General features: G+C 37.1%; 1 protein-coding gene across 1 annotated transcript in view; it reads left to right on the top strand.

Annotated features, from left to right (window-relative positions):
- The window catches only part of LOC136857170 (U1 small nuclear ribonucleoprotein 70 kDa), a 114737-nt gene that overhangs the window by 50429 nt on the left and 38921 nt on the right, over positions 1-25387 (top strand). The window contains exons 4-6 of the mRNA XM_067135604.2: positions 3571-3633; positions 5343-5424; positions 20864-20965. Coding sequence (XP_066991705.2) covers positions 3571-3633; positions 5343-5424; positions 20864-20965 — 247 coding nt within the window. The remainder of the gene's footprint in view (positions 1-3570; positions 3634-5342; positions 5425-20863; positions 20966-25387) is intronic.

The raw sequence follows: 25387 nt of genomic DNA, 5'->3' as shown, positions 1-25387 counted from the left end.
AAGGAAGTCAGCTCCCAGACGAAACTACCGTTACATCGGTCTGTTTTCAGACCAACTTTGCTTTACGGGAGCGAAAGCTGGGTGGACTCAGGATATCTTATTCATAAGTTAGAAGTAACAGACATGAAAGTAGCAAGAATGATTGCTGGTACAAACAGGTGGGAACAATGGCAGGAGGGTGCTCGAAATGAGGAGATAAAGGCTAATTTAGGAATGAACTCCATGGATGAAGCTGTACGCATAAACCGGCTTCGGTGGTGGGTCATGTGAGGCGAATGGAGGAGGATAGGTTACCTAGGAGAATAATGGACTCTGCTATGGTGGGTAAGAGAAGTAGAGGGAGACCAAGACGACGGTGGTTAGACTCGGTTTCTAACGATTTAAAGATAAGAGGTATAGAACTAAATGAGGCCACAACACTAGTTGCAAATGGAGGATTGTGGCGACGTTTAGTAAATTCTCAGAGGCTTGCAGACTGAATGCTGAAAGGCATAACAGTCTATAATGATAGTGTATGTATGTATGTATGTATGTATGTATGTTGTGCCACTTTCATATGAAGTGTAATTATCCTGACCAGATGAAGCTGTATTTTGTGTTATTTGGAATTTATACATGATCTAAGAACATCGATCCTAGCTAATATGCATTTAGTACAACACCGATGTCTTGAACTGTAGTGGACTAATAAACATTATTTTCTGGTCACATTCTTAAACAATGAATTGGAGATTACAGACAAAATGACTTTGGCAGCCATTTTGAATCCGACGAAACTTCGACCGACTGGAGTGATCATGAAGTTTTGGTCCTCTATTGAACCATCCTCAGCTACAATATATATCTATCTATCTAGGTATTCTGCCTTATGGCAGGTCTTGTCATGGGATGAACCTCTTCCACTGTTGCCTGTCCTGCGCCAAGTTTTTCATGTCCGAATATTTATTTCCTTGGATATTGTCCAACATTTGATATTTTTTCCTTCCTCTTCCTCGTTTGCCTTTCACCATTCCTTCTATTCCTTCTTTCAGTAAACAGTCCCTCCTCAAACAATGTCCAACCCAGTTCATTTTTCTCCTTCTAATGGTTTGTAAAATACTTCGTTCTTCTCCAACTCTTCGTAATACTTAAAAACTATATACACAACACACTAACTATGATATAACCTTCTTGTTGAAATTACCTTCCTTGTTTGGTAATGTACTCATGAGTTATAAACGTTCAAGTAAAAACATCAACACTGTATTATAGTAAAAGTTTCTTTAAGATTTGTTCTGCAGATTTTGGCAAAATACTGTTTTAAAGAGTCTTCAGCGTAACTTTTTAAAATATAAGCTTGAAAAATTCACGATTGTAACTGAACAGTGTACACACTCTTAACTCTGCTCACGAGTCGACAACAGTTCGACAGCCACCGTTCAGTGACGTCGTATAACTACTCTGTCATATACTGTACAGGGGATCTTACAAACAACAAATGTTGTATTCTGTACAAGACAATCGTACAAATAACTAATGTCGTACTGTAATAGGAAATTGTACAACCAGCTAATGTTGTACAAGAGAATCTTACTAACAGCTAATGTCGTATTATGTACAAGACAATCGTACACACAACTAATGTGGTATACTGTACGAGGAAATCATACAAACAACTAATGTCATATACCGCACGAGGAAATTGTACAGACAACTAATCTTGTATAGTGTACAAGGAAATCATACAAACAACTAATGTTGTATAATGTGCATTATGACTTCTATTTATTATTCAATGAGTGCTGCTATCTTCTGGGCACTGTGAGAACAAATTTTAGACAACTTCTCTTAGAATGCGATGACGATTTTACTCTGTTTCCTTGGTAATATGCTCAATGGAAAGCGATTGTGGGAAAATGGTGGCACCCAGCTTGATGGAGGCTGAAATATTGGGAACAATTTTGACTGAATTTATGGACAGTGAGTGACCTGGAAAGTGATGAACTTTTCGTGGCAAGTGATCCGTGTGATACCAATAATGACAGCGATGCGTGTGATGTTGGGGGAGGTGACAATGTATTGCTGCGATCCGGACCTCGCCGGCGTGTACAAAATTCCAACACTGCTTGGAGATCATGGGCTACAGATGATGTAGGCCTGCCTAAATTCCCTTTTAGGTCAGTAAGTGGATTTGTAAGCCATGGTAATAGACCTGTTCAGAATTACAGTACTGGCAGTTATTTTTTTACGGACCAGCTACTAACCTCCATTACGAATGAGACTAATGAATAGGTAAAACTAAAAATTCAGAGAAACACTCCATTTCAGAAGTGGTCTATATGGTGTTCATGGAAGGAAGTCACAGTAGAACTGAAGACCTTTATTGGTATAGTGATAAATATGGGAATGAACAGTAAGCCAGAATTGCAGGACTATTTCAGTGAGGACTAGTACATCCCAGGGCAAAACCTGAATATTGACGAAAGCATTGTAGGTTTCAAGGGCTGTATTGTTTTGAAGTGCTACAACAAGCAAAAGCCAACCAAGAGGGGACTTCGTATCTATGTACTTTCTGACTGTTACTGGGTGTGTGTGTGCAATGGAACCTTACTATTGTGCAATGACAACACAAGCAATTACTATGCCTGATTTACCTTTTACCACTAGGATTGTCATCCATCAGTGACAACAAATTTGCACGCTACCAGTGAAACAGGTTTTCACATCTTCACGGACCGGTTTTTGTACTAGTTACGAGTTAGCAGCCGAACTCTTGAAACTGAAAGTCCACATTACAGGCACTGTAGTGGTCAGCAGGTAAGGCCTACCTCCCCAGGTGAAAGAAGCAACAAAGAAAATGAAGCAGCATGACATAGTCGCAGTGAGAAAAGATGATATCTCATATGCATATATTTTGGAGGGACAAGAGAATTATTGTCATGCTGCAGGGTGTGGGTAATGGTTCACTTCTGCAAAACCTGTGAGAAGCAAAATAACCCTCTCCCCTCTCCAGTGGACAGAAGGCAGGATCCACAACACTTCCGTTGCTCCCTTACTGCCCCTCCCGTCTCCACGGAACAGAGTGCCATGCCTACAGAAACTTTCCACTGAATCTCTCCATGACAGTAGTTCGGAGGCAGTGATTGAAGTCAATGGACTAAGCTTTAGCTGCTTAGATAAGTACAGAAACATTCCTATAAGTTAATACGGTGACAGTTTAATACTAATACAATTGTTATTTTTTAATACTTGTTCATATTATCACTAACTTTCAATCATTGACAAGTTTACTTAACATAAACAATATTGTACAAATATTTGCATGATTGAATTGATTTGGTAGAATCCAAGGATGTTCTTGTAGAATGAAATATATCATTCTCTGTTTAATAGTGTGTATTTTACACAGGTATGTTATAGTGTTAGTTTCTGTAATTAGTGTTTTTGACTGACTGACTGACTGACTGACAAGCATGGGGAGAATTTAGTACCCAGCTAAGGGATTAATGAAATCTGGGAGATATTTTGAATATGTTTTGTAATTAAAAAGAAAAAAATCTGATCTAAATTAATATTTTGTGTTCTTTTCAGAACTATGACTCCTCTGAATCTAAACTTCGTAGAGAATTTGAAGTCTATGGCCCAATAAAAAAGGTAAGTTCTAATTCACGTACAGTGAAACCTCGTTAAGACGTTTCTGCAGGCCACAAGGAAAAAGAACATGTTAAGAAAACGTACTAATGAATGTACGAATAAAAAGTATCCAACAGGTATATGAAAACACTAGATATGATTTTTTACGACATGAGGGCATTTTACGTCGTGTATCTGCGGATACAGTTCAAACTTTAGGCCTACCTACCATTTCTAAAGATGAGAGGAAAGTATTAAAAGGTGTGGAAAGACACGAGAGAACAAATATGAAAACCTTTCCAGTGGGGATTATAAAATAAGTACACCGAAAGGTATGAAAAACACCAGAAAACAAATATGAAAATATATGCACAGAGGCCAACAAAAATATCACAGATCACTCTCTTTCTTAAATAAATGTTAGTAGAATCCTGTTATTTCAGAGCAGTGGGTTATTTAATATTATTTTCTGGACACATTCACAGACAATGAAGTGGAGGTTACATTCAACCATGTGCAGCTGCGAGAAAATTTTGTCCGCCATTTTTAATTAAACAAAACTTCGACCAACTTGAATGATAAGAGTCGAAACTTGAAGGTGCGAGTTTTAACATTCGCAACCTCTGTGCGCTTATGTCAGTCCACTTTGTGACAGCTTTTATTTTTGATTTCATTATTAAGGAATTTCACAATATTTTGCATATCCATAACTGGGCTATCACAAGACAAATATGCACCTTGCTAGTCAATTTCACACGATTCTGTTCCTAATTCAGATATCGACAAATATTAACCAGTTTCACAACTAAGTATTTATTTATTTTCCACCTAGTTGATACAATGAATTGCCTAAGGCAATTTAATGGTTAAAAGTGGTACATGTTTCGTATATTATCAACATCTTCAGCCACATAACACTGTTTAGATGAGAAATACATAAATTGACAAAGTAATGCTTTGGAGGAAGTGTCCTTAAAATTAACATAAGATTGACAACATTAAAACAAACAAAAATCTCAAGAGAAAATATATAAATATGTGGCTGAAGATGTTGATAATATACGAAACATGTACCACTTTTAACCATTAAATTGCCTTAGGCAATTCACTGTATCGACTACGTGGAAAATAAATAAATACTTAGTTGTGAATCTATTGAAGTGCGATACGGACCACGAAGCTAATTTTATGTAATAAATATTAACCACACGTAACTGTAGCACTCAACACAATGTACGTTTCTACCTTCTGAATGGAAAGCAAAATAAAAGCAAAAATAGGCTTATTCTGCTATTCAGCGATCTCGCTGTTAACCGGCAAGCAAAAGTGAACATTCCTGAGGGTAATGGCTTGCTCCTCGAAAGTGCAACTTATCCTTTGAAGTTCAGGAAGACTTTTTCCTGTAATTACGCAGCTGTAGCGACGGCTCTTGCTCGAGATGGAAATCACATTTCTTTCACAAGTGATAACAAATACAGTAACACTTTCAGGTCTAGGAAAAATGTGATTGTACTAAGCGGTAATAGTAAAAATTTGTGACGTGTTAAGTGAGGTATTTTTATATAGATTTCATATGATGAGTATCAGGACTTAGAATTTACCACGTGCTAAGCGGGAAAACGTGTTAATGAGGAACGCACTAACGAGGTTTCACTGTATTTCATTAATGTTGTTCTTCATGACCTTGCTTTATACAAGGTTTTCTTAAAATGCTCTGTGATTGTTTTCAGATTGTTGTGGTACACAATAAAGTCAATGGGAAGCCTCGAGGTTATGCCTTCATCGAATATGAGCATGAACGAGACATGCATTGTGAGTATTCCAAGTTGTACCCATCCTGAACTATGATACCCTGTTTACATGGTGAAGATAAGGTCCCAAAATATAATGGTGACATGAAGTTGTCATATATGCTTCTTTGTGCCAAGGTTTTCTTTGGCTGTCCAGTATTTTATTATTAGTTTAATGTTTGATAGTATATTTCATGTACATTTTGGAACCTTAATTTCATTCATGGAAATATGGTTTTTATTTACTCACATGAGTTCCTAATATCCCCCCACATTTCATTCTAAAAATCAGTTCATGTATATATTTTTGCCAAATTGTCAACCATGTGAGGGAAAGGATTCAAAACGTTGTAGAATTTTTGTCTTCCGCCAGCCAAAACAGAAAGAGAATATTAATACAAATTTTTATCTTGTCTTTGATACAGCATGGCGGGCAGCTGGCAACTAGTGCCCCCCCTATTGTGTGCAAAATCCAATCATTGCTGGCTTTAATAGGTTTGTATGTGTGGTAAGACCCAACATACAAAAAGAGGTTAATTTTAGTAGTTGAAGGTTTTTTTTTACTGTGCTGGGTAGTTTTCAAATCTCCCCGTCAAATCACTTAAGACCACCTGGTGCCTAATCACCAGCACGTACTTTGGTATCTCAAAATGACAACTTTTAATTGAAGGTTAAGCCTTATTCATTTATGCATATCTATATGCTTTCTGTGTAATTATTCCTCCTTACTGTATTCTTTACTTTTGCTAACATAGTGTAGGACAGTCGTACACTTTTATGAACATGGAAGGGGCTAAATATGTTTAAAACTTCAGTCTCTTTCCCTCAAATACTCTCTTTTGAAGTAATTTTGCAATACTACTTTCATTTTTAAACATATGTCTTGTACAGAAATCAAATATGCAGTTATTCTACATATAAAGTTGAAAGCCAGTAGCAAGTACAAACTTTTAAACCCTTTTAAAAATGCTAAGATCACTGGAAGCTCCTGTAGGGGTAATATGAACAATCCCTCAGTCCCAACGGGTTTCTGAGAGTAAGTAACGTTTTACATTGAGATGTGTACAAGTATGTTACAAATTGAATTTTGCATTCCCTGTACTGTGTGATTTTAATGATGAGCTCGCTGTGGTATGTGTTTTGGTGCATAGGCTAGTTAACCTTGCAGTAGAGTGCAATAGAATTTTTTTGTGAGGACAAATGTGAATACAGTGAAACTTGGTTAAGAAGTTCCCGCATAAGAAGTTTTCCTGCCTAAGAAGTGTGATATTCTTGGTCGCTTGATCGGTTGCATTAAGATATATGTATGTTTTTCCTGTTGAAAGGGTTCTGTTGTAAATATATTTCCTGGTTAAACAGGATTTTAGAGCCCCTTGAGATTGAAAACGTCCGCTCAAAGCAGCTCATGGTTAGAACCCTCCAGTCTCAGCGCAAGTTGAACCCTGTGTTAGACTGTTTGGGCCTGTCATGGAGCCTCTTCGGCCTTGCCAAGGCCATATGACGTCGCGCTATGACAACATGAACACCAGATGCTCACTCTCACCTTATGGAATCGAATCAAACCCATCAGTCGAAATTTCCACTCCACCATTCACATGAAGCGGAATAGAATCTAATGGGATTCTACGCGGGAAACACAAAGCGCGCAATGGATGGTTTGATAAAACTTTAATGCAGTAAGTTGTGTGCCGCGACAGGGTGAAGTCATTAATCAGATGGCCTCAACATTAATTAAAAACTGAAAAATGTATTTGCTCACAACACAGCAGCTTCTTACGCATTACCGTACTGTTTGTTAGTAATACGTGTACGACAACAGTAGGGAATGCCACTTATAAAGTTGTTTACCGTAAATACTGTACATTCCAAGCCATGTCAATTATCGTACTGATATACCGTACTGTATATGGACTCCAACATGATACTATGATTCTGAAATAAGGTCAACAATAATTGCGAAATAAACTAAGTACTGTATAGGCCTAATCTACCACAAAATTGAATGTTCTAACCTGTTTGATTTTTCATTCTCTTGGTTATTTCCTTCCAGACATTCTCTTTTACATTTTTGTTGCAATAATACTTATGGGTATTGTCGTAGAGGAAATCATGTTTTGGAACTAAACTGATAAGATTTTTTGTGTCCATTATTAGTTAGGTGAATAAATTATTGCGAAACAAACTTCCTGACTCTATGCAGGAAACAGCCGATTTGCCAGCTGATACATATTATACCACCAAACAGCCGGCCGAAAGATTCAGACCGTTTACGAAGTTTAATGAATGTTGATAACCAGTTGGGTGTTGGTGGGAGGGTGCCTGACACAAGCACACAGAGGCATTGCGATACCACGTGTTGGCATAAAATTGAGTTTATTTTTATTTTTTACCTTTATACAAACTAAACATTGTATTATCGTGTCACTCGTAATTATTACATCGCATTATTAGAACGTAGCACAAGGACGAGGAGACATGAAATAATATTCTCACGGGGAAAGAAACTGTTGTATGTTTAGATGCGTTAGTGTTGCTACTGCGCCTTTATCAGTCACATGTAATACCCCACCGTCTACTTTGAATGGCATTATAGCGAAGAAAGAAGACATCTTGGCTTCTGCAAGAAATACTTCAGCAAATTGCAAGAACGTTAAATCTGGAAAGTACGATGAAGTAGAACAAGCTCTGCTAATATGGTTTAAACAGAGCATCCAGTCCGTTCTGTAATGGAACACTATCATCATGATAACTTCACTTTGCCCTTGCTGTACACGAGACACACTACAGTTTTGTTGCTATTACACAACAAATATTCACTCTCTTGCTAATAATCATTATACAGTAAAACCTCGATGCATCGTTTTTCAAGGGGAGGGGAAAATGACGATGGATGCGGGAAAACAATAAATGCGGGTGACATATAAAATAGGGGGAAATCAAATAAATGAAATATAAGTACTGTATTTGGGCATTTTTCGTCATGTAAATAATAATAAATAATAATGGTGTGTAGCCTCTGCAGCAGGGTGCCGATTTTTCGAGTTGTCGCGTGATAGGCGATCTACGCGCTTATGAAAATATGGCTCTACCTAAGATCAATCCTAATGCGTACGTTGGCGCGCACACACACACAGCCGGAATTAACGAACGAAAGTTAAAATCCCTGATCCGATCGTGACCCCTTGAACTGAAGGCCAACACATGCTAACCATTTAGCCGTGGAGCCGGACATGCTCATACTATACATAACGGTATCAAAATATTGCAATCATGGTATATGGGATGAAAATAAAAACCGCAAGTTTTACGCCGTTTCATTTCACTTCTCCTTAGATCTCGTAGTAATTGAAACACCTTTGAGGTCAGTTCTCTTATTGCAAATTAATGATATAGGAGGATATTACGGCGATAACCTGTATTTTGGTGAAGATTCCGTAGACCCTTCACGAATGATAGGTTAGAGACCCCACATGGCACGGCTCGGACAGTGTCACAGAAGTTGGAAATTCAACATAGCGCGCCTTGGATGATGCCACAGCGGGCTAAGCGATGCTGCCAACTTAGGAATTATGGTAGCTTCAAGACCAGGCTAGTGAAAAGATTATTGGTCTGGCTTGGTTAGGTCTGGCTTGTAACAAGACAATTGGGCAGGCGGCAACAAAGTGGTCAATAGGTCTCTAGCATACTACACACATCACAAAGTAAGACGTGATTAATAACCCTGTGACTAATTAAAACGTACCCGGAGCACGCTGTGGCTTTTTAAACTGCACGATTTTCTCATTTTCAATGAAGCTGGCAGCCCTAGCCAGCCAATAGAAACACAGAAAATTATGGCAAGTTTGAGTTTTACGGTGCCTCAGTTTTAATTCTTATAAATAAGAATACTTCTAGGGGTCTGTTAGTGGCAGGAGAAGAGGCGTTGGCGCCAGAAGGCTCGTAGTGAGGTTGCGTGTGAATAACATGCGCACAGCACTTCAGCCTACGAGATCCTTGCTCAAGACTAGCTATTCGTAATCGCTCGTACTTTCTCGTGTAATAAGTTGCTGCTATTATATGCTAAGAATATTCAGCTGTCTCTTTAAATTAAAAAAAATCCTTTTGCGTGTATTTTTGTTACATACGATCGATCCATGCAGGAAATTTGTGGCCGAGGACAAATATTTTTTTGACGATCTGTGCGATAAAACGGTAGTTCGAGGAACGATAGATGCTGCGGGGAAATTTAACATTGGTTTATATGGAATATTTTTGGGACCGAATAAATTGAACGATGGATATGGGAAAACAACAGTTCCTGGAACGATGCAGTGAGTGTCTACTGTAATTGTCATTGTCAGAATTATTACCGATGATTTCACCACTTTCTAAATCACTGACATTTTGCATGGTTACTAATGTTAGTTTTCATAGGCAACTTAGAGTATGTCAGCAATAGTGCTGAATTATCATTACTTACTTACTCCTTGACGCTACGGTCCTTGCAGAACCTTGGTCTCCGCAACAACCTTCTTCCAAAGCTCTCTGTCGATTGCCTTGGTTCTCCATCTCCAGACCCCCATGGTACGTAGATTGTTTTTCAATTTTATCCGTCCGGTTTGTTCTTACTCTTTGCGGCTTCTCAACATTTTTTTTTTTTTTTTAACGGGATAGAGTTGTCAAGCCTATGCCCAACCCCCAACCTGGAGGACCAGGGTATCCCTTTTAGTCTGGATCATCACCTTCGACCTGTCTGGCAAGGGAGGCCCTATCAGTAGCTAAGCTACCGCCGGCATAGCTTTCAGGATCTTTTGACCACACAAGCCCTCCACCACGACAAGGTAAAGATACCATCGTTGGGGGCTGAATTATCATAGTGCCAAATAATATTTACCTCAGGACTTTCACAGTCCAAGTAGATTGGATATATTGTCAGTAGGTGGCACCTGTCGTTAGTTATGATTAGCTTTTTTGAGCGTCAAAAATTTCAACTTTGGCACCAATATACAATAATATATTTAGTCTTATTGGTACTCTCGTAATACTTCAAAAGGAAATTCAGTATTGCCATTATTAACACACACTGACAAATACAATACTGCAGGAGAAATTCAGAATGTTTTAGCACACTTGGTTCTTAACTTCATGATATGTTTTTATATTAAATAGTTTTCACTTGTAAAGTGATGTGTATTGATTGGGTGGACTGTAAACCTTACATTGTTCTTAAAATTAACAGATAGGTCTTACGGCGACGTTGGGTGTAGGGAAGGCCTAGGAATGGGATGGAAGTGGCCGTGGCGTTAATTAAGGTACAGCCCCAGCATTTGTCTGGTGTGGATTTGGGAAACCACGGAAAACCATCTTCAGGGCTGCCGACTGTGGGGTTCAAACTCACTATCTCCCAAATGCAAGCTTACAGCTGCGCACCCCTAGACGCACAGCCAACTCTCCCGGTCTCTACCAAAACTATGATATTATTTGTCGAAGGCCTTACACCGGATGACACTATGGATAAGAAAAAGTAAACATAACACTTAAAAATATGACTTTCCACTTTACACTCACAAAGAAGAAAATCCCAACTAGAATATTCTCTACACAAGAAAGGGCAAGAATATCAACACGTATGAAGAAGTACTGGGAGGTCCGCAAGGCTCGGACAAGTTCCTACCAAGAAATCCACAAACCAAAAGGTTGATTAATGTGATCCAATGTGGTCTCAAAAGAAGATAATTTGTCAAAGGTAAAAAATATTGACCGTAGTGAGGTTTCAGACTAGGTGAGTGGATTTCTGGGTAGGAACTTAACAGAGTGAAAATTTGAAACCTTACTCTATCTGAGTTACTACTTTCTGCGTACTGAGAGGAAAGAAGTCTGGTATTCACTTCCACCATATAACTTTGTATATACTGTTAGTAATTTACATTGGAAATCATTTTTGGATGATTGCAGTGGGAAGTTATTCTTGTTTTTATTGCATTATTATTAACAAATACATCACAGTTGGGAAATATCCTGGTGGCAGTGATCACTTACAGTAGTGTGATAATAAAGTAATGTTAAAACATAATTACCCAACAACAGCGATTACGAGAGTACAACAAGACCTGTGTTACTTGTCAGACAGGATCTTTAATCAATTAATGTGTGTGGTCAGTGTGGATATTTTTTGAGGTCTCGTGATGTCACTATTTTAAAGGTGTTACACTACTAATTTTAAAATTTATATTGTTTGAAATTATTTTTCACTATTATTTTACATAGGCCCAGTGTACCTCTAAAAGAAAATGATATTTTATTACTACAGAGGGCATGACTTCTATGATTTTCAGACATTTCATTATATTATTTATGTTCTATCTCGGTAAAATTGTGCTGGTGTGAGGAGGGAAATTGAAGATAATTCATATTACAACATGACTGGGTTGGAATGAAATATATTACTTTGGCAACTGATTTTATTACAATTTGCTAAGTTTGCAGCTAAAAGATGTTCTAATCCCTACCAGTAAGTACTCATTGGCCTATACTTCAGGGATCATACATCCACTTTTGAATATCATTTTAACATTACAATACTTAAATTATACCTTGTATCTTGATTACTGTAGAAACTCTTCTATGAACCTTGAAGGTGTAGGCCTAATAATTGCAAATAACAGTAAAATTATGTGAATAGTTATTTTCATGACAAGTGTTAAAATTGAGAATTACATGCGAAGTTGTGAAATCTTAATGGTGCTGCGAAATAACTACAAATTCAGGAGTAAACTGCAAAGTAAACATACAAATTTTTAATTTCATAACAATTTTTGCTGATGTGGCTATTGAAATATTTTAATGTTATTTGAGAAAGCACTCATTGAGTCAGCAGTTTTTATTTACGTTTCTAACTAAAACACTTCATGACAGCATATGATACATGACCAAATTTAAGACGAAAATGATGCCAACCAAAACTGTAAGTATGTCGACCCTGCAGAAACTGTTAGGTTAGCAATAAATTATTTGCAAAGAAGAATGCAATTTTTAGGTACGAAAGAATTGCAAAGGGTGATGAAAATCAAATTGAACTGTGGGGAACATATAATTTCATTGTTAGTTGGGATGACTACGAATTGTAACGTTCTTTCTTATAGAACACATTGTAAAATTTTTTCAGAGATTTATATGGAATTTTATTTTTTTAGCTCTACCAACTATCGCTTTTGAATGATTATGTTAACTGTGTACTTGCAAATATATAAGAAAACTAAAGCTTTTATATATTCTGGAATGACTAAATTGTTTGTACAAAATGACTGATTTTTCCTATTTTTTAGTACCATTTTCTGAGTTTTAAAGTCACTGAAATGTTCCAATCTCTACTTTAATTAGCCAAGTAAAATTGACTTTGGTGTCTGCCTCCGTAGCGTAATGGTTAGCACTATTAGCTGCCATCCTCGGTGGTCCTGGTTCGATTCCCAGTACTGCCAGAAATTTAAGAATGCCAGGAGGGCTGGTGTGTGGTTGAAATGGTGCATGCAGCTCACCTCCATTGGGGGTGTGCCTAAAAAGAGCTGCACCACCTCAGGATGAGGAAACAAGTTTACTTACTTACTGACTTTGGTAGACCAAGTTGGACTATAAGCCTCCATGGCTCATGTGGCAGTGCACTGGCCTCTCACCGCTGAGTTCCGTGGTTCAAATCCCAGTCACTCCATGTGAGATTTGTGCTGGACAAAGCGGAGGTGGGACAGGTTTTTCTCCAGGTACTGTGGTTTTCCCTGTCATCTTTCACTCCAACAACACTCTCCAATATCATTTCATTTCATCTGTCAGTCATTAATCATTGCCCCAGAGGAGTGCGACATTCTTCGGCACCCAGCACAATTCCATTCCTGACCTAGTCGAATGACTGGAAACAGGCTGTGGTTTTTCATATGACCAGCTTGGACTGTTCATCAGGAGTACTTTTGCATACAACATAGTTTCTGCGAACGATGCGAGTTGAGTTAGCTGTTATTTAATGGACAGATGTTTTGTTTAAAAATGCCTGTCTATGCCTAGCCTTACTGGAATTTTTAATTCGTGTGATGCCTGCAATATTTTTGGCTTTCATTTTGATAACTTTGCGACTAATTGAATAACCCTTTAATTTCTCCTGCATGAATCCTGTAACAAGCTTATCAGTTTTGGTACATTGTACTGTCTTTGATCCTCTGAGTACATCTCCTGATGTGCTGCATTCTTCAACTGTTTATCTTTTTGCCAATGTCATACATTACATTTGTAATCTTTGAACATTTTTGCAGTCTGTACATGTTACCTGCAATTTGAAGTTTATTTATCTGTAGTGACAAGTAGACTCTTCTATCCACACAATCTGCCACGACTGGAATAGTGACCAAAACTGAATCCGTTAACAAGACAACACCAACCCAAGCAAGAATAGCTGCAAATTGGACAAAAAAAAAAGTAGTCAGTCCTTGAGCTCAGCTGCAATGCATGTTGTGTTTTCTATCACACAAGTCAGTACAGTTGGGAATTATACAAATTGACAAACCTATACAACACTGAGTCTTTAAATGTTAAGCTGTGCGTACAGTATAAGACAACTACGGTTTTTATTAGTGCATTGTCAGTATTCTCCCTAGAAATTTTTGTCAGTTGGGTGGCAGGAATGAGTAGCCATGTAAAAAATGAATATGGTAAAATTTTAATTTATTCCCCTCAGGGCATTAACAGTATCTGACAGGAAAACATTAACTGCAAAATTGAACTATTTTATTGTTATTATCATGAACAAGACATAACAAACTATTTTGAACTTCCAAGTCTCCTACTGCTCATTCATAATCGTGTAACACCGGGGCTTACTACTCAGTTGCTGCGGAGTGCCGTACAGGTTTGTGACGTAGATGTTGATTCCCATAGGGAACCTAAAATATTTGTCCTGAATGAGTAAAGGTTTGTGACGTCATGCGGAATAGAGTGCTTGCATGTGAATCTGTGCTAATGCAGACACCACTCCCTCATGACACTACATGATAGTCAAGCTAAGCATTTAAAATCTGGTGTAATTCATGCAGTTATGCTGACAATAATGATTTATCATTTAAATAAACAGTTTTACAGTATTTACATTTTAATTTGGAGTACCCAATGACTTAAATATCACCTTCTGTGAATTATTGTATAAGATGTAAGACTTGTAATGTACGTCTGAATACATATTCCATCTCTTGGGACAAGGGTTTCATGGTACATTTTTCTTTTCATTTTCCCGTAATATGGTAAGGGAAAGAGACTTGATGCTAAAATGTAATATAAAAACTTGCTGAAAAGTAGGACATAAGAATTCTTGGCATGAATACTGATTCTTCGGTAGTGTCATCTGATGATCTTTATAAGGTGTATCTTGACAGTTCCTGTTTTCATCATATTTGGCACTTGCTGTTGTAAGTTGGTATCATAAATTTTCTTATCCAGATTGGTTTGGAAAATTTAGATGTTGTATGGTCAGGTAAGGCTTTATATTTAACCTGGTCATTCATTGTGAAATTAAAAAAAAGTTCCTCTACTGAGTAGATTACTTTTTGCTTTTTCAGCTAAGAGAACTATATTCCAAGTTCCATCACAAAATTTATAGCCAGTTAGTTTTCATGGTAATGTACAGCAAATGCAATGAAAGTACTTGCTCTGTGCGTTTAAGAGAGTACCTTTCCTTTTTCTTCACCATTAGGTTTGATATTTTGTGCTGTCGCTGTGTTTTATGAACAAAATTGTTGCTAATGATAATATATGTTTAAAAGTGAAAGCATTGCAAACTTACTGAGTGAGTATTCAATACAACATTCTGTTATCTCAATAGAGTATTATTAGTTCAAGGAATAGGCTTTCATGTTTGGTACATTGGAAATTAAAAGAAAGTCAATACAACCTCTTCATTCTTACTTTTTATGTCTCATGCATGTTGTAATAGGGTAGCTATATTAAAAAAAGGGTGGGATTGGGAAAACATGCGCGTTTACGTAAGTAATGAAAGCGCACCAGGTAATAGTGTGATCCCGAAATGGAAGAGTGTCCATTTGGTTCATCCTTCACATGAGAATCTCATCTTGATAACCTACCACACAGATTTGCAATTTACCTTTGCGTAAGTAGTGAGTGGTAGGTATACACATATCGTTTTGGATACGTAAAAGATAATTTTGAAAATCAGGTAATGATATCCTCAAATTTTGCATGATTCCACATGAAAAAGGCTAATATCATATTCAACGATGGTGATATAAAATACTTCTCATTCTGGTTTGTATCTGAGAACTTGAGTATTGTACAGTTGTGTTATTTTGCTGGTTTGTATGAAGAAAGAATTGATTTGGATTGTGGTGTGTGACATGGGATGGCATAAGAAGGAGAAACGGGTGGGTATTGCAAAGGTAAGGGTGATGCAGACCTTGTCCTTTTTGTGATACATATAATATAGCCATGATTTATTTCTGCCCATTACAGTTACTATTAGAAGTAAAAAAGGATGCATTGTAAAATTTTATGCTATCAATCGGGCTATTCTTTTAACATATCTTTCAATACTCAAATCTTTATGTTCCCTCTTCTGAATAACTCTTACATCTAAAAATCTGTAGTCCTTAAGAAATGGTAAGAAACATTTGGTATGATTGGTGAGCATTGCAGTTCTTCTACTTCAACTGGATTTATTCAAGAGATCAGCTTTATCTTCATTACTTCCAAGGATTTTCTACTTTGTCATGTGGTATTCTTATGAAGGGGTGTAAACGTGTACATAGTTTTAAATTCCATGTGAAAACATACCATGGTTGGTAATTTTTCAACGGTGGAAAGTGACTTCATGATACTGTTTCTGAAGTGAAGATGCTGCCCGTTCTGCGTTTAGATCTAAATATTCCAATACTTCCTGTGCACTCAGGCTTCAGCTGAATTTTATTTGGATTTTAAGAGAAAGTTTGCAATGCACTCTCTTCTGCAGCCATTGTGGCAAAGTTCGTGCTCAACAAATTATTTGTGCATTGTAAAGTGTCCATGACCAGAGAATGTGGAACACTTTTGTTTCTGTTTCTTGAAACTGTCTTGGAAACCACTCCTACATTTGCAAGAAGGTAATTATATTATTTTACTGTCTCCTTTTGAGAAATATTTAGTTATTTTCCTTTCTGGCCTGAGGTTAGTTTTCTGTAATACATATATGGCATTGAAGAAGGGTATAGTATATTCTGCATATGAAAGTCTTAGAGGGAATATATAATTATTTTTTTTTACTTGTGTTGCAATTTATAAAACTGTTGATGATCATATGTGTTGTAGTTTATTGGAAATACTTCAGAGCTAATCATTTTGTAATTATGAGAGGCACAACCACATTTAGTTTATTTGTTACACAATGAAGCTTACATCTCAGTTAAAAGCCTTCCACTAACACCCAACATTTAAAAGTTGCTTCACTGAGTGTATTCGCTGTGTGGTTTAGGTCATGTACCTGTAAATTTATGTTCAGAAGATTATGAGTATGTACCCCACTGTGGACAACCCTGAAGAGTTTTTTTTTGTTGTTTCCCATTTCCACACCAAGTTGTACCTTAATTATAGCCATAGTCATTTCTTAGCCAGTCCTAGCCCTGTCATATATCATCCTCGCAGTAAGATCTGTCTTTGTTGGTGAGACATAAAACTAGTAGCAAAAAAAGAAAGATTGCTTCACATAATATTTGTTTTCTGTTAAAAGGGATTATAATGGTTATATTTAGCATATACCTTATGTAAATATTCTGTATTACTAAACATTTTAGTGTATTTGCAAGGGAAACCGTACATTCAAAATGACTACATATCAGAATTCCAAACATCTTCGTTACATGCATGCTGAGGAAGTACATTAAAAATTTCACTGTTGGTGAACAAAATAAGACACTTGCTATGGAGCTCAGTGGTGTTCTGACTGTGTAAATACAGTAGCAAAATGCTGTTTTAAGAATTACCCAAACATAAACTCGTTTTGGGTTCTCACCACCTTAGCTTTTGTAGATATTGATGATGAATTATTTCCAAATTGTCTTGCTTCATCAAAGATAAGCCATTTCTTTAAAGTCTTGCACAGTTGTTTCTTGCCAGACCAGATCTGAAATATTCTTAAATTTGTGTCCTATTTGCTCCCCACATTCATTTTCCTGAGAAGGCTTTTGATAGGCCTTTTAGAACCTCATTTTCTGTGAAGTTCATTCAGCTACAATATCAGCAGTGGACAGGAACATATCAACAGCCAGGTTGATTTTCCAGTCCCTTCATTCAACACCATTAACTGACTACTGTGCACATACATACAAGAATAAGAAATTTAGAAGAACATATTTGGCAATGTGCAGAAGATAGAAAATATTCACTTGTCCCTTCATTTGTTCAGACTGGTATTTCAGTGTCACTGTTACCTGGACAAACTCCACGTGAAATTTTTTTTGGGCAAGGCTGGGATGTGACACGTATTCTCCAAGATCTGTCTTTTCTCCCTTCACTTCTGTTCAAACATCAGTCCGAATTCATGTCTCAATCACATTTTGCATACTTACAGAAACAAACATATGCAAACACCACCGAAGTCTCAGCTCTTACAGAAGGTAACCCGCTAAGCAAATTTAAGAACACTACCACTGAACTCAACAAAATTAGTGTAACATGATCACTCATATAAGCATTAAGTAGAAATTCCGTAATATAGTTTTTAAACTAACATGTGCCGAGCAAGTGGCTGCGCTGTTTCGTTCACGTAGCTATCAGCTTGCAGTCAGGAGATACTGGATTAAAGCCCAACTGTTGACAGCCCTGAATATAGTTTTCCGTGGTTTCCCATTTTCACACCAGGCAAATGTTGGGGTTGTACCTTAAGGCCGCAGTTGCTTCCTTCCCATTCCTAGCCCTTTCATATCCCGTCTTCGGTGTAAGACCGATCTGTATCGGTGCAACGTAAAGCAAATTGAAAAAAAAACTTAATGTGCTTGATATTAAGGTCATCCTGAAAGGTTTAAAGTTGCCTCTCGTGAGTTATTAAAGATTTATATTTTCCCTTTCTTGTATGTTTGAGTTACCACTTTTTTTGTTTTGTTAAATTGTTAATTTTGTTATTTTAAGAGAATACTTTTCATATGTTGTAAATGTATTGTTTAGAATGCAAGTTGCATTGCTGATTGTCATTTTTCACAACAGATGTATACTAACAAGTGGTTAATCTGCTGTTATGGTTAGCAGCAAGTTTATACATGCACAGCATAAATGGTATTAAGTATTAACTTTTCGTTAAATTAAAATTTTCATAGGTAACAGTATACAAGCTAGCTCATTTAACCGTTCTCTGCTTTTCATAAACATTATAAGACTTTGCCTAACACTGCATGTGCCATACTGCCGCTCAGAAAATTACGCACTGTTTCTTTTAAGTGACTTACATTTTACTTCCGAATTTTACAGTGTCTACCCCGTCAATTTTTATATCGCCTCTTCTACTGATCCGGAGTGAACTTGATCTTTTATTTTCTTTTTCCTATGCATTGTTTTTCATGTTTTAATCGGCTGATGATGACCTGGACTAGGGTCGAAACCGGCACCACTTCTACTTATTATTAAATAAGAATGTAATCACTGCATTTCTTATTCTTTGGTATTGAATAGGTTGAACCTCTTTATTTATTATTTCAATTTTAACTATAACAGTATGTTTTCGCATATGTATGACAACGTTGTGTGTAATTTAAATCACACTAAAGTTCTTCAAAGTCACACATTTAAGCTTTATACTGGAATACTAGGAACATTTATGTAGATGCAACTAACTTCAGGAGCATGATTGTGAACCCCTTCTTTTCGGCAAGATTTGGTCATTCAACATTGAGAAGACATTAAGAAAACTAACTACATTCAACATATTTTATTTTACCCTGAAAATGGCTTACATTTAATTCACTCACAATGTTTTTAGATAATTTGCTCTTTTTTGTATGTAAGTTTGAATAATGAAAGCACTTCATATTTAAGACAGGATAGAGTGGTTGTATTTTCTGTCCGACTCATTTTCTGGATGGTCAGCATTGAGGCCTTCGGTTCAGAGGGTTCTGGGTTTGATTCCCGGCTGGGTCGGAGTTTTTAATTGCCTCTGATTAATTCTTCTGGCCCGGGGACTGGGTGTTTATTTTTGTTTTAACACTTTCCTCTTCATATTCAGACAACACACTACACTACCAGCCACCACGGAAACACGCAATAGTGATTACATCCCTCCATATAGGGTTGGCATCAGGAAGGGCATCCGGCCGTAAAACTGGGCCAAATCCACATGTGCGACACATTTCACACCTGCGACCTCACAGGTGTGGGAAAAGCTGTAGAAAAGAAGAAGAGTGGATGCATTTTCTATCAATTAGTGCTAATTGTCAATACCTTAAATATTCAGCGCAGAAAATAATGCATTATGGATTTGTGGGTTTGTTGTCGGTTCGTATTAATGTATCTTTTATAATTTCAGCTTTTGATTGTTGAAGTTTCTTTCTTTTCAAGAAAATGCTGTTTACTTGAACTATACCCTACTTCTATGCCATAAGGCAGAGGAAATAATTCTCAGATGGAAATACCAATTTTCCTTATTTAGTGCATAGTAGGTTCAGAGAAAATCTCTGGTACTGAATATGTTTGAACAGTCAATAGCAGGAGCAGCAGTTGCAACTGTCTTATAGTACAGATAGTATTCAACAAATCTCCATTTTTGCAGCCTCTTTCTTAGTATTTAGTACTACGTCTTTTTGAATCTCGTATTTGGGAGAATTGCTATTTGTTATCTTCATTATTTCCTTACTTGTATTATAGGACTTCTAACTGGCCGTAGAGTTCATGCCACTTTGTTCATGGTATATTAGCCTGAGTAATTCTAATTTTTTTAAATTGTAATATTTTGTGCTTTAAACCAGCTCTTCAGTTCCACCACTTATGTTCTGAGACTTCTATGATCGAAACAATGAGAGGATCTCTTTTTTTATCATAAATTTGATGTGGATATTATGGAATCACAGGAAGAAGGTGCATACGAACTGTTTGCTACTTATACGGAGGAGGCTAGGAATTGGTAGAAAAGAGAAATATCCAATTTACAAGGGTCTCTGGAAATAGGAACAGATTGAAAATTAGTCGGATAGGTGGCAGAGGAATTCGGAATTCTTGGGAACTCTTAGGTATAGAAATATCCCTGGTTTTAGCACACTTAGTTCTTAACTTCATGATATTTCGGAAATGGTGGGAAACCTTTTCCAAATTTTGTTTCTCCATGCTATACCAAAGTAGCATGTTTTCTATTTAGTCTGATAGGGCTGTGGTTTAGGGATTTATCAGGTAAGAGAACCTTTCAACATAATGTTTAGAGGCTTGATAACCTAGTGTTTTGTTGTGACATTGTAATTTTGACTTTTTAAAATATTTTACAGCCGCATATAAACATGCAGACGGCAAGAAGATCGATGGGCGTAGAGTTTTAGTGGATGTGGAGAGAGCCCGAACTGTGAAAGGATGGCTTCCTAGAAGACTAGGTGAGTGAAAATTTGAAACCTTACTTTATCCGACTTACTACTTTCTGCGTACTGAGAGGAAAGGAGTCTGGTATTCACTTCCATAATATAACTTTGTATATACTGTTAAGTCCGGTCTCCACTGATAACATTTAACACCAACATGTTAAATTTAACATGTTACAATTGACATGTATATTGTGATTGTGTCTTCCAGTTAACTTTGCATGTTAACTCAGAATATTGAGGTTAACACTTTTAACATGTTGGCGTGTTTTCTGTTCCAAGTGGAAAACGTCAAGTCAATTCGTTGTTCGTGAGATGTTGGCACAGCTTCGGCAACTTCCTTGCTGTTTCCATGTTAACAGATAGCCAAACGACGTGCTTCTCGTGAAGTAGGATTATAGTTACAACACTCCGCAACACTCATTCTCTTTGTTATAAGCGACAAATAAAGTACTGGTACGCGCATGTGTGTCGTTCTTTGTGCACTATACTAATATTTATAGTCAGAAATGGAGTGGAGCAAGATTACTTTGGACTTATTATATCATTATTATCATTATCATTATTATATCATTAATTAAGAAAGGCCTTGTTTGTGGGATGTCTCATCAAACGGATACAGAGATAAAGCGAAGAAGGCCGACAGTTTCCAGGAATTCTAAATTATCTATAATTGTTCCTGTGAGTGCATTGAAAAAAACCTAGCGTCCCTCCGCTTCCAGTACAGTCGAGTATTGCAACAAAAAAAATCAGAAGTCGGGTGCGGGAGCGGACAAAGTTTATACTTCAAAGTGGTTTGCTTTTGAAGCAATGAGCAGGATGAGGGGAGGAAATGTGTCTAATAAAACTGCATTTCTAAGTCATAACAGGAAGCAACAGTGGCATTAACAAAGGGCCAAATCCTCTTCATCTGAGTCCATTGTCCTTATTTGAAAATACTAGACACCACCTAAATGTATTACCAGTGCCACAAATTGATATGATGAACTACTTAGGGCCTGTATATAAGCAAAGAAAGCCAAGTTTAACATGTTTATTAAGTGTGGACACAATGTTAAATGAAACAGTATTCAACATTTAACATTGAACATGTTGATGGTGTCACCAGTTAACATTTAACATTTAAATGTTAATCAGTGGAGACTGGCCTTTAGTAACTTACCTTGGAAATCATTTTCAGTGGTTGCAGTGAGAAGTTATTCTTGTTTATATTGCGTTATTATTAACAAATACATCACAATTGGGAAATATCCTGGTGGCAATGATCACTTACAGTGATAATAAAGTTAAAACATAATTACCGAACAACAGCAACTATGAGAGTACAACAAGACCTAATGTTAATTGTCAGACAGGATCTTTAATCAATTAATGTCTGTGGTCAGTGTGGATCTAAGCCCAAGAGTTGTCCACATTGCTGTACGGGTATCCTTGTGGTCAGACTATGTATTTCTATCATAGTACCTTGTGAAATGATGAAGTGAATCAGTCTTAGTGATGGTGATTATTGTTTTATCCTTTTGCACTCTTATGTCGACACTATGTCGGCTTCAACAGATTGTAGTAGCAGCTCCGATGTTTACATTATCTTATACTGACGTTCTCTGCCATCTGTTTGATTATTCATGAACAATATGTTGGTTGGATGGTTGCTGCATTATTTCTCCTTGGATTGCAATGGCCTGCTTTCCTTTTAAAGCATGTTTCTTACTCCTTATCACACAGTTTTTTTCATCAGTGGAACTCTCCATTCGCGCTGACCATCATGTTATGTTCTGGTGTGTATTACTGAAGCGCCTGTTTTCCATTATAAATATTCTTGTTGTTGTATATTAATGTCAATAAGTATGGAGAAGGAACTAAAAGAACGAGAAATAACTAAATTTTTGAATGTATGGGTTTCATCTGATAATTTTTCTCTTACTCTGGATGAAAAATTGCATGATTTACGTAGTGACAGTGAAGATGATATGTCCGAGAACGAGCAGCAATTTAGTCGTGAATACGTAAAAAGGAAAATACATTGTGTAGCAGGCCCATCTATTCTAAATACAAAGATTCTGGTAGTGAGAGTGGTAATGTGCACCGTTATAAACTTATTGTGAACAGAGTTTCAGTGGACAATGGTGACTTTAACCTCTCCTTCCTTCTGCGTATAGACGATAGTGGCAGCGAAGATGAACATTCCAATTGTAACAACGGGCACAATAACAGAGAAATTAACAATCTTCATACTGATAGTGATACAGATATAGTGGGTGTAGTTGATGCTTCAGCTACAGGATTGAGTATCAATGGAGGCAAGTCACAGCAAATGATACAAATCCAAGTAGTGGACATTTTAGCACTGGTGTTCAAACTGTTGGTGGGAAAGTGCCTTTACAGTGTATAGCCCCTATAGATTACTTCAAGCTTTTTTTCCCCAGCACTTTGGAAAATAAATTGTCGAGGTAACAAATAGATACGCCAGGCTGAAAATCTCAAAGCAGACTCTGAAGAAAAGCTCTATATGGCTTTCATGGACAGATGTAAGTGAACGAGAAATGTGGGCTTTTCTAGAAGTTATTATTGATATGGGACTTACAGTAATGGCAGACATGCTAGATTACTGGTCACAAGACTTCACTTGTAAAATTCCATTATTTCAAGATGTTTTCAAAGGAACTACGTGTTTTCAAATATTTTGGATGCTGCACCTGCACTTGCAGAAATCACCCTCAGACAATGGCAGTTCTCTTAGAACAAGAACACAAAAAGTTAACCACTATCTAAATTTTCTAGACATGAAATTTAGAGAACATTATGTTCTTTGACAGGAGAATATGTTTTGATACTTACAACCCCAATAAGCCTAGTAAGTGGGGAATCCGGTTGTACGTCCTTGCCGATTCTAGGACTAGTTATGTATATACATTTGTTCCATATTTTGGCAAGCTAACTACTGAATCTTTAGTGAAGCCAGGTTTGCCCTTCACTGCAAGAATAATCCTTCATATGTACGAAAAATTGTGTTTGTCAGTCCAAAGTGCTGATTGATATCACATTTATACAGATCGATTTTACACAAGCCCAGTCTGTGCAAACTTCTTAATGTGAAATGCCATCTAACAGGCACAATAATGCCTAACAGGCAGAATTTTTCACTATGCATAAAGAAGCTAAAACTGACTGTGAAATGTGCTCTAACGGAAATATAAAGAGAGAATAGAATTATAAAGAGAGGGAGGCATGAAAGCAGGTATATTTGTGAAACGTGCGACTGTAAGCCAGCATTATATGTTTGTGAATGCTTCAAGAAATACCATAACCTACTGAACTATGTCATAAAAGACTTGAAGTTGGTTCAAAACATTCACTCGTTAACAAAATTTTACACTCTTTTCAGCATATTAACATTTACTTGTATTTTGTTTAGAATAAATCCTTTATGTTGCAATAGAGAAAATTTTCTGACAAAAGTGTTAATATAAATCTGAGTAGGCTACAAGCAGTACTGAAAATAAATCAGTTTGCAAATGTTATGAGGAAGTACAACGAGACAACCATCCTCTACATAACACTAATGAGGGGAAAAAATGGAAGGAATCCGACACGTCGAAAAATGAAGATATCGGCCATAGAAAGCCAAGGACCTCGAAGGGCGTGAAAATGATAGACTCCCTAGGCCTAAGAAACCTAATACCGCTGGGGTTGGGAAAGAACAAGTGTTGACCAACGGAGGTTGGATTGCATAGTTGAAAGTGAGGAGCCTGGCACAAGTAAAGTGGAAGCAATGCCAGGACTCAGCTGAAGGCCTCTTTTAGTCGCCTATGACAGGCAAGGGATGCCGTGGGTGTTATTCTACCTCTCCCACACAATTGAATGCTGGACGAAAGCTGTTTTAATTTTAACCTGGCATTCCCATGAGTTTCATAACAAGCCAAATTTTTTACGGCTATGATCACCCAGTAATGAGAAAATGTTGTTTCACAAAATTTACAACCACCGAGCTCGATAGCTACAGTCGCTTAAGTGCGGCCAGTATCCAGTGTTCGGGAGATAGTGGGTTCGAACCCCACTGTCGGCAGCCCTGAAGATGGTTTTCCGTGGTTTCCCGTTTTCACACCAAGCAAATGCTGGGGCTGTACCTTAATTAAGGCCACGGACGCTTCCTTCCCACTCCTAGCCCTTTCCTGTCCCATCGTCGTCATAAGACCTACCTTTGTCGGTGCGACGTAAAGCATCTTGCTTGCAAAATTTATAACCACCCTTAACATAAATATCAGATGGAATAAAAACTCGTATATCGGTCAATAATAACTTATTTTAGGACTTAAAATTTTCAAAGTGAGTGCTCCATTGCAAATGGGAAATATACCAGCACTTTTTTTTGTTCAACCTGCATAAAAATTTTAACTGGGTATAATAAATTTTCTACTCCACATAATTAAACGTAGA

The sequence above is a fragment of the Anabrus simplex genome, chromosome 1 (genome assembly GCF_040414725.1).
Source record: "Anabrus simplex isolate iqAnaSimp1 chromosome 1, ASM4041472v1, whole genome shotgun sequence".
Taxonomy (NCBI): Eukaryota; Metazoa; Arthropoda; class Insecta; order Orthoptera; family Tettigoniidae; genus Anabrus; species Anabrus simplex.
The sequence above is the reverse complement of the archived record's forward strand: the minus strand, read 5'-3'. Positions and strand labels throughout refer to the sequence as shown.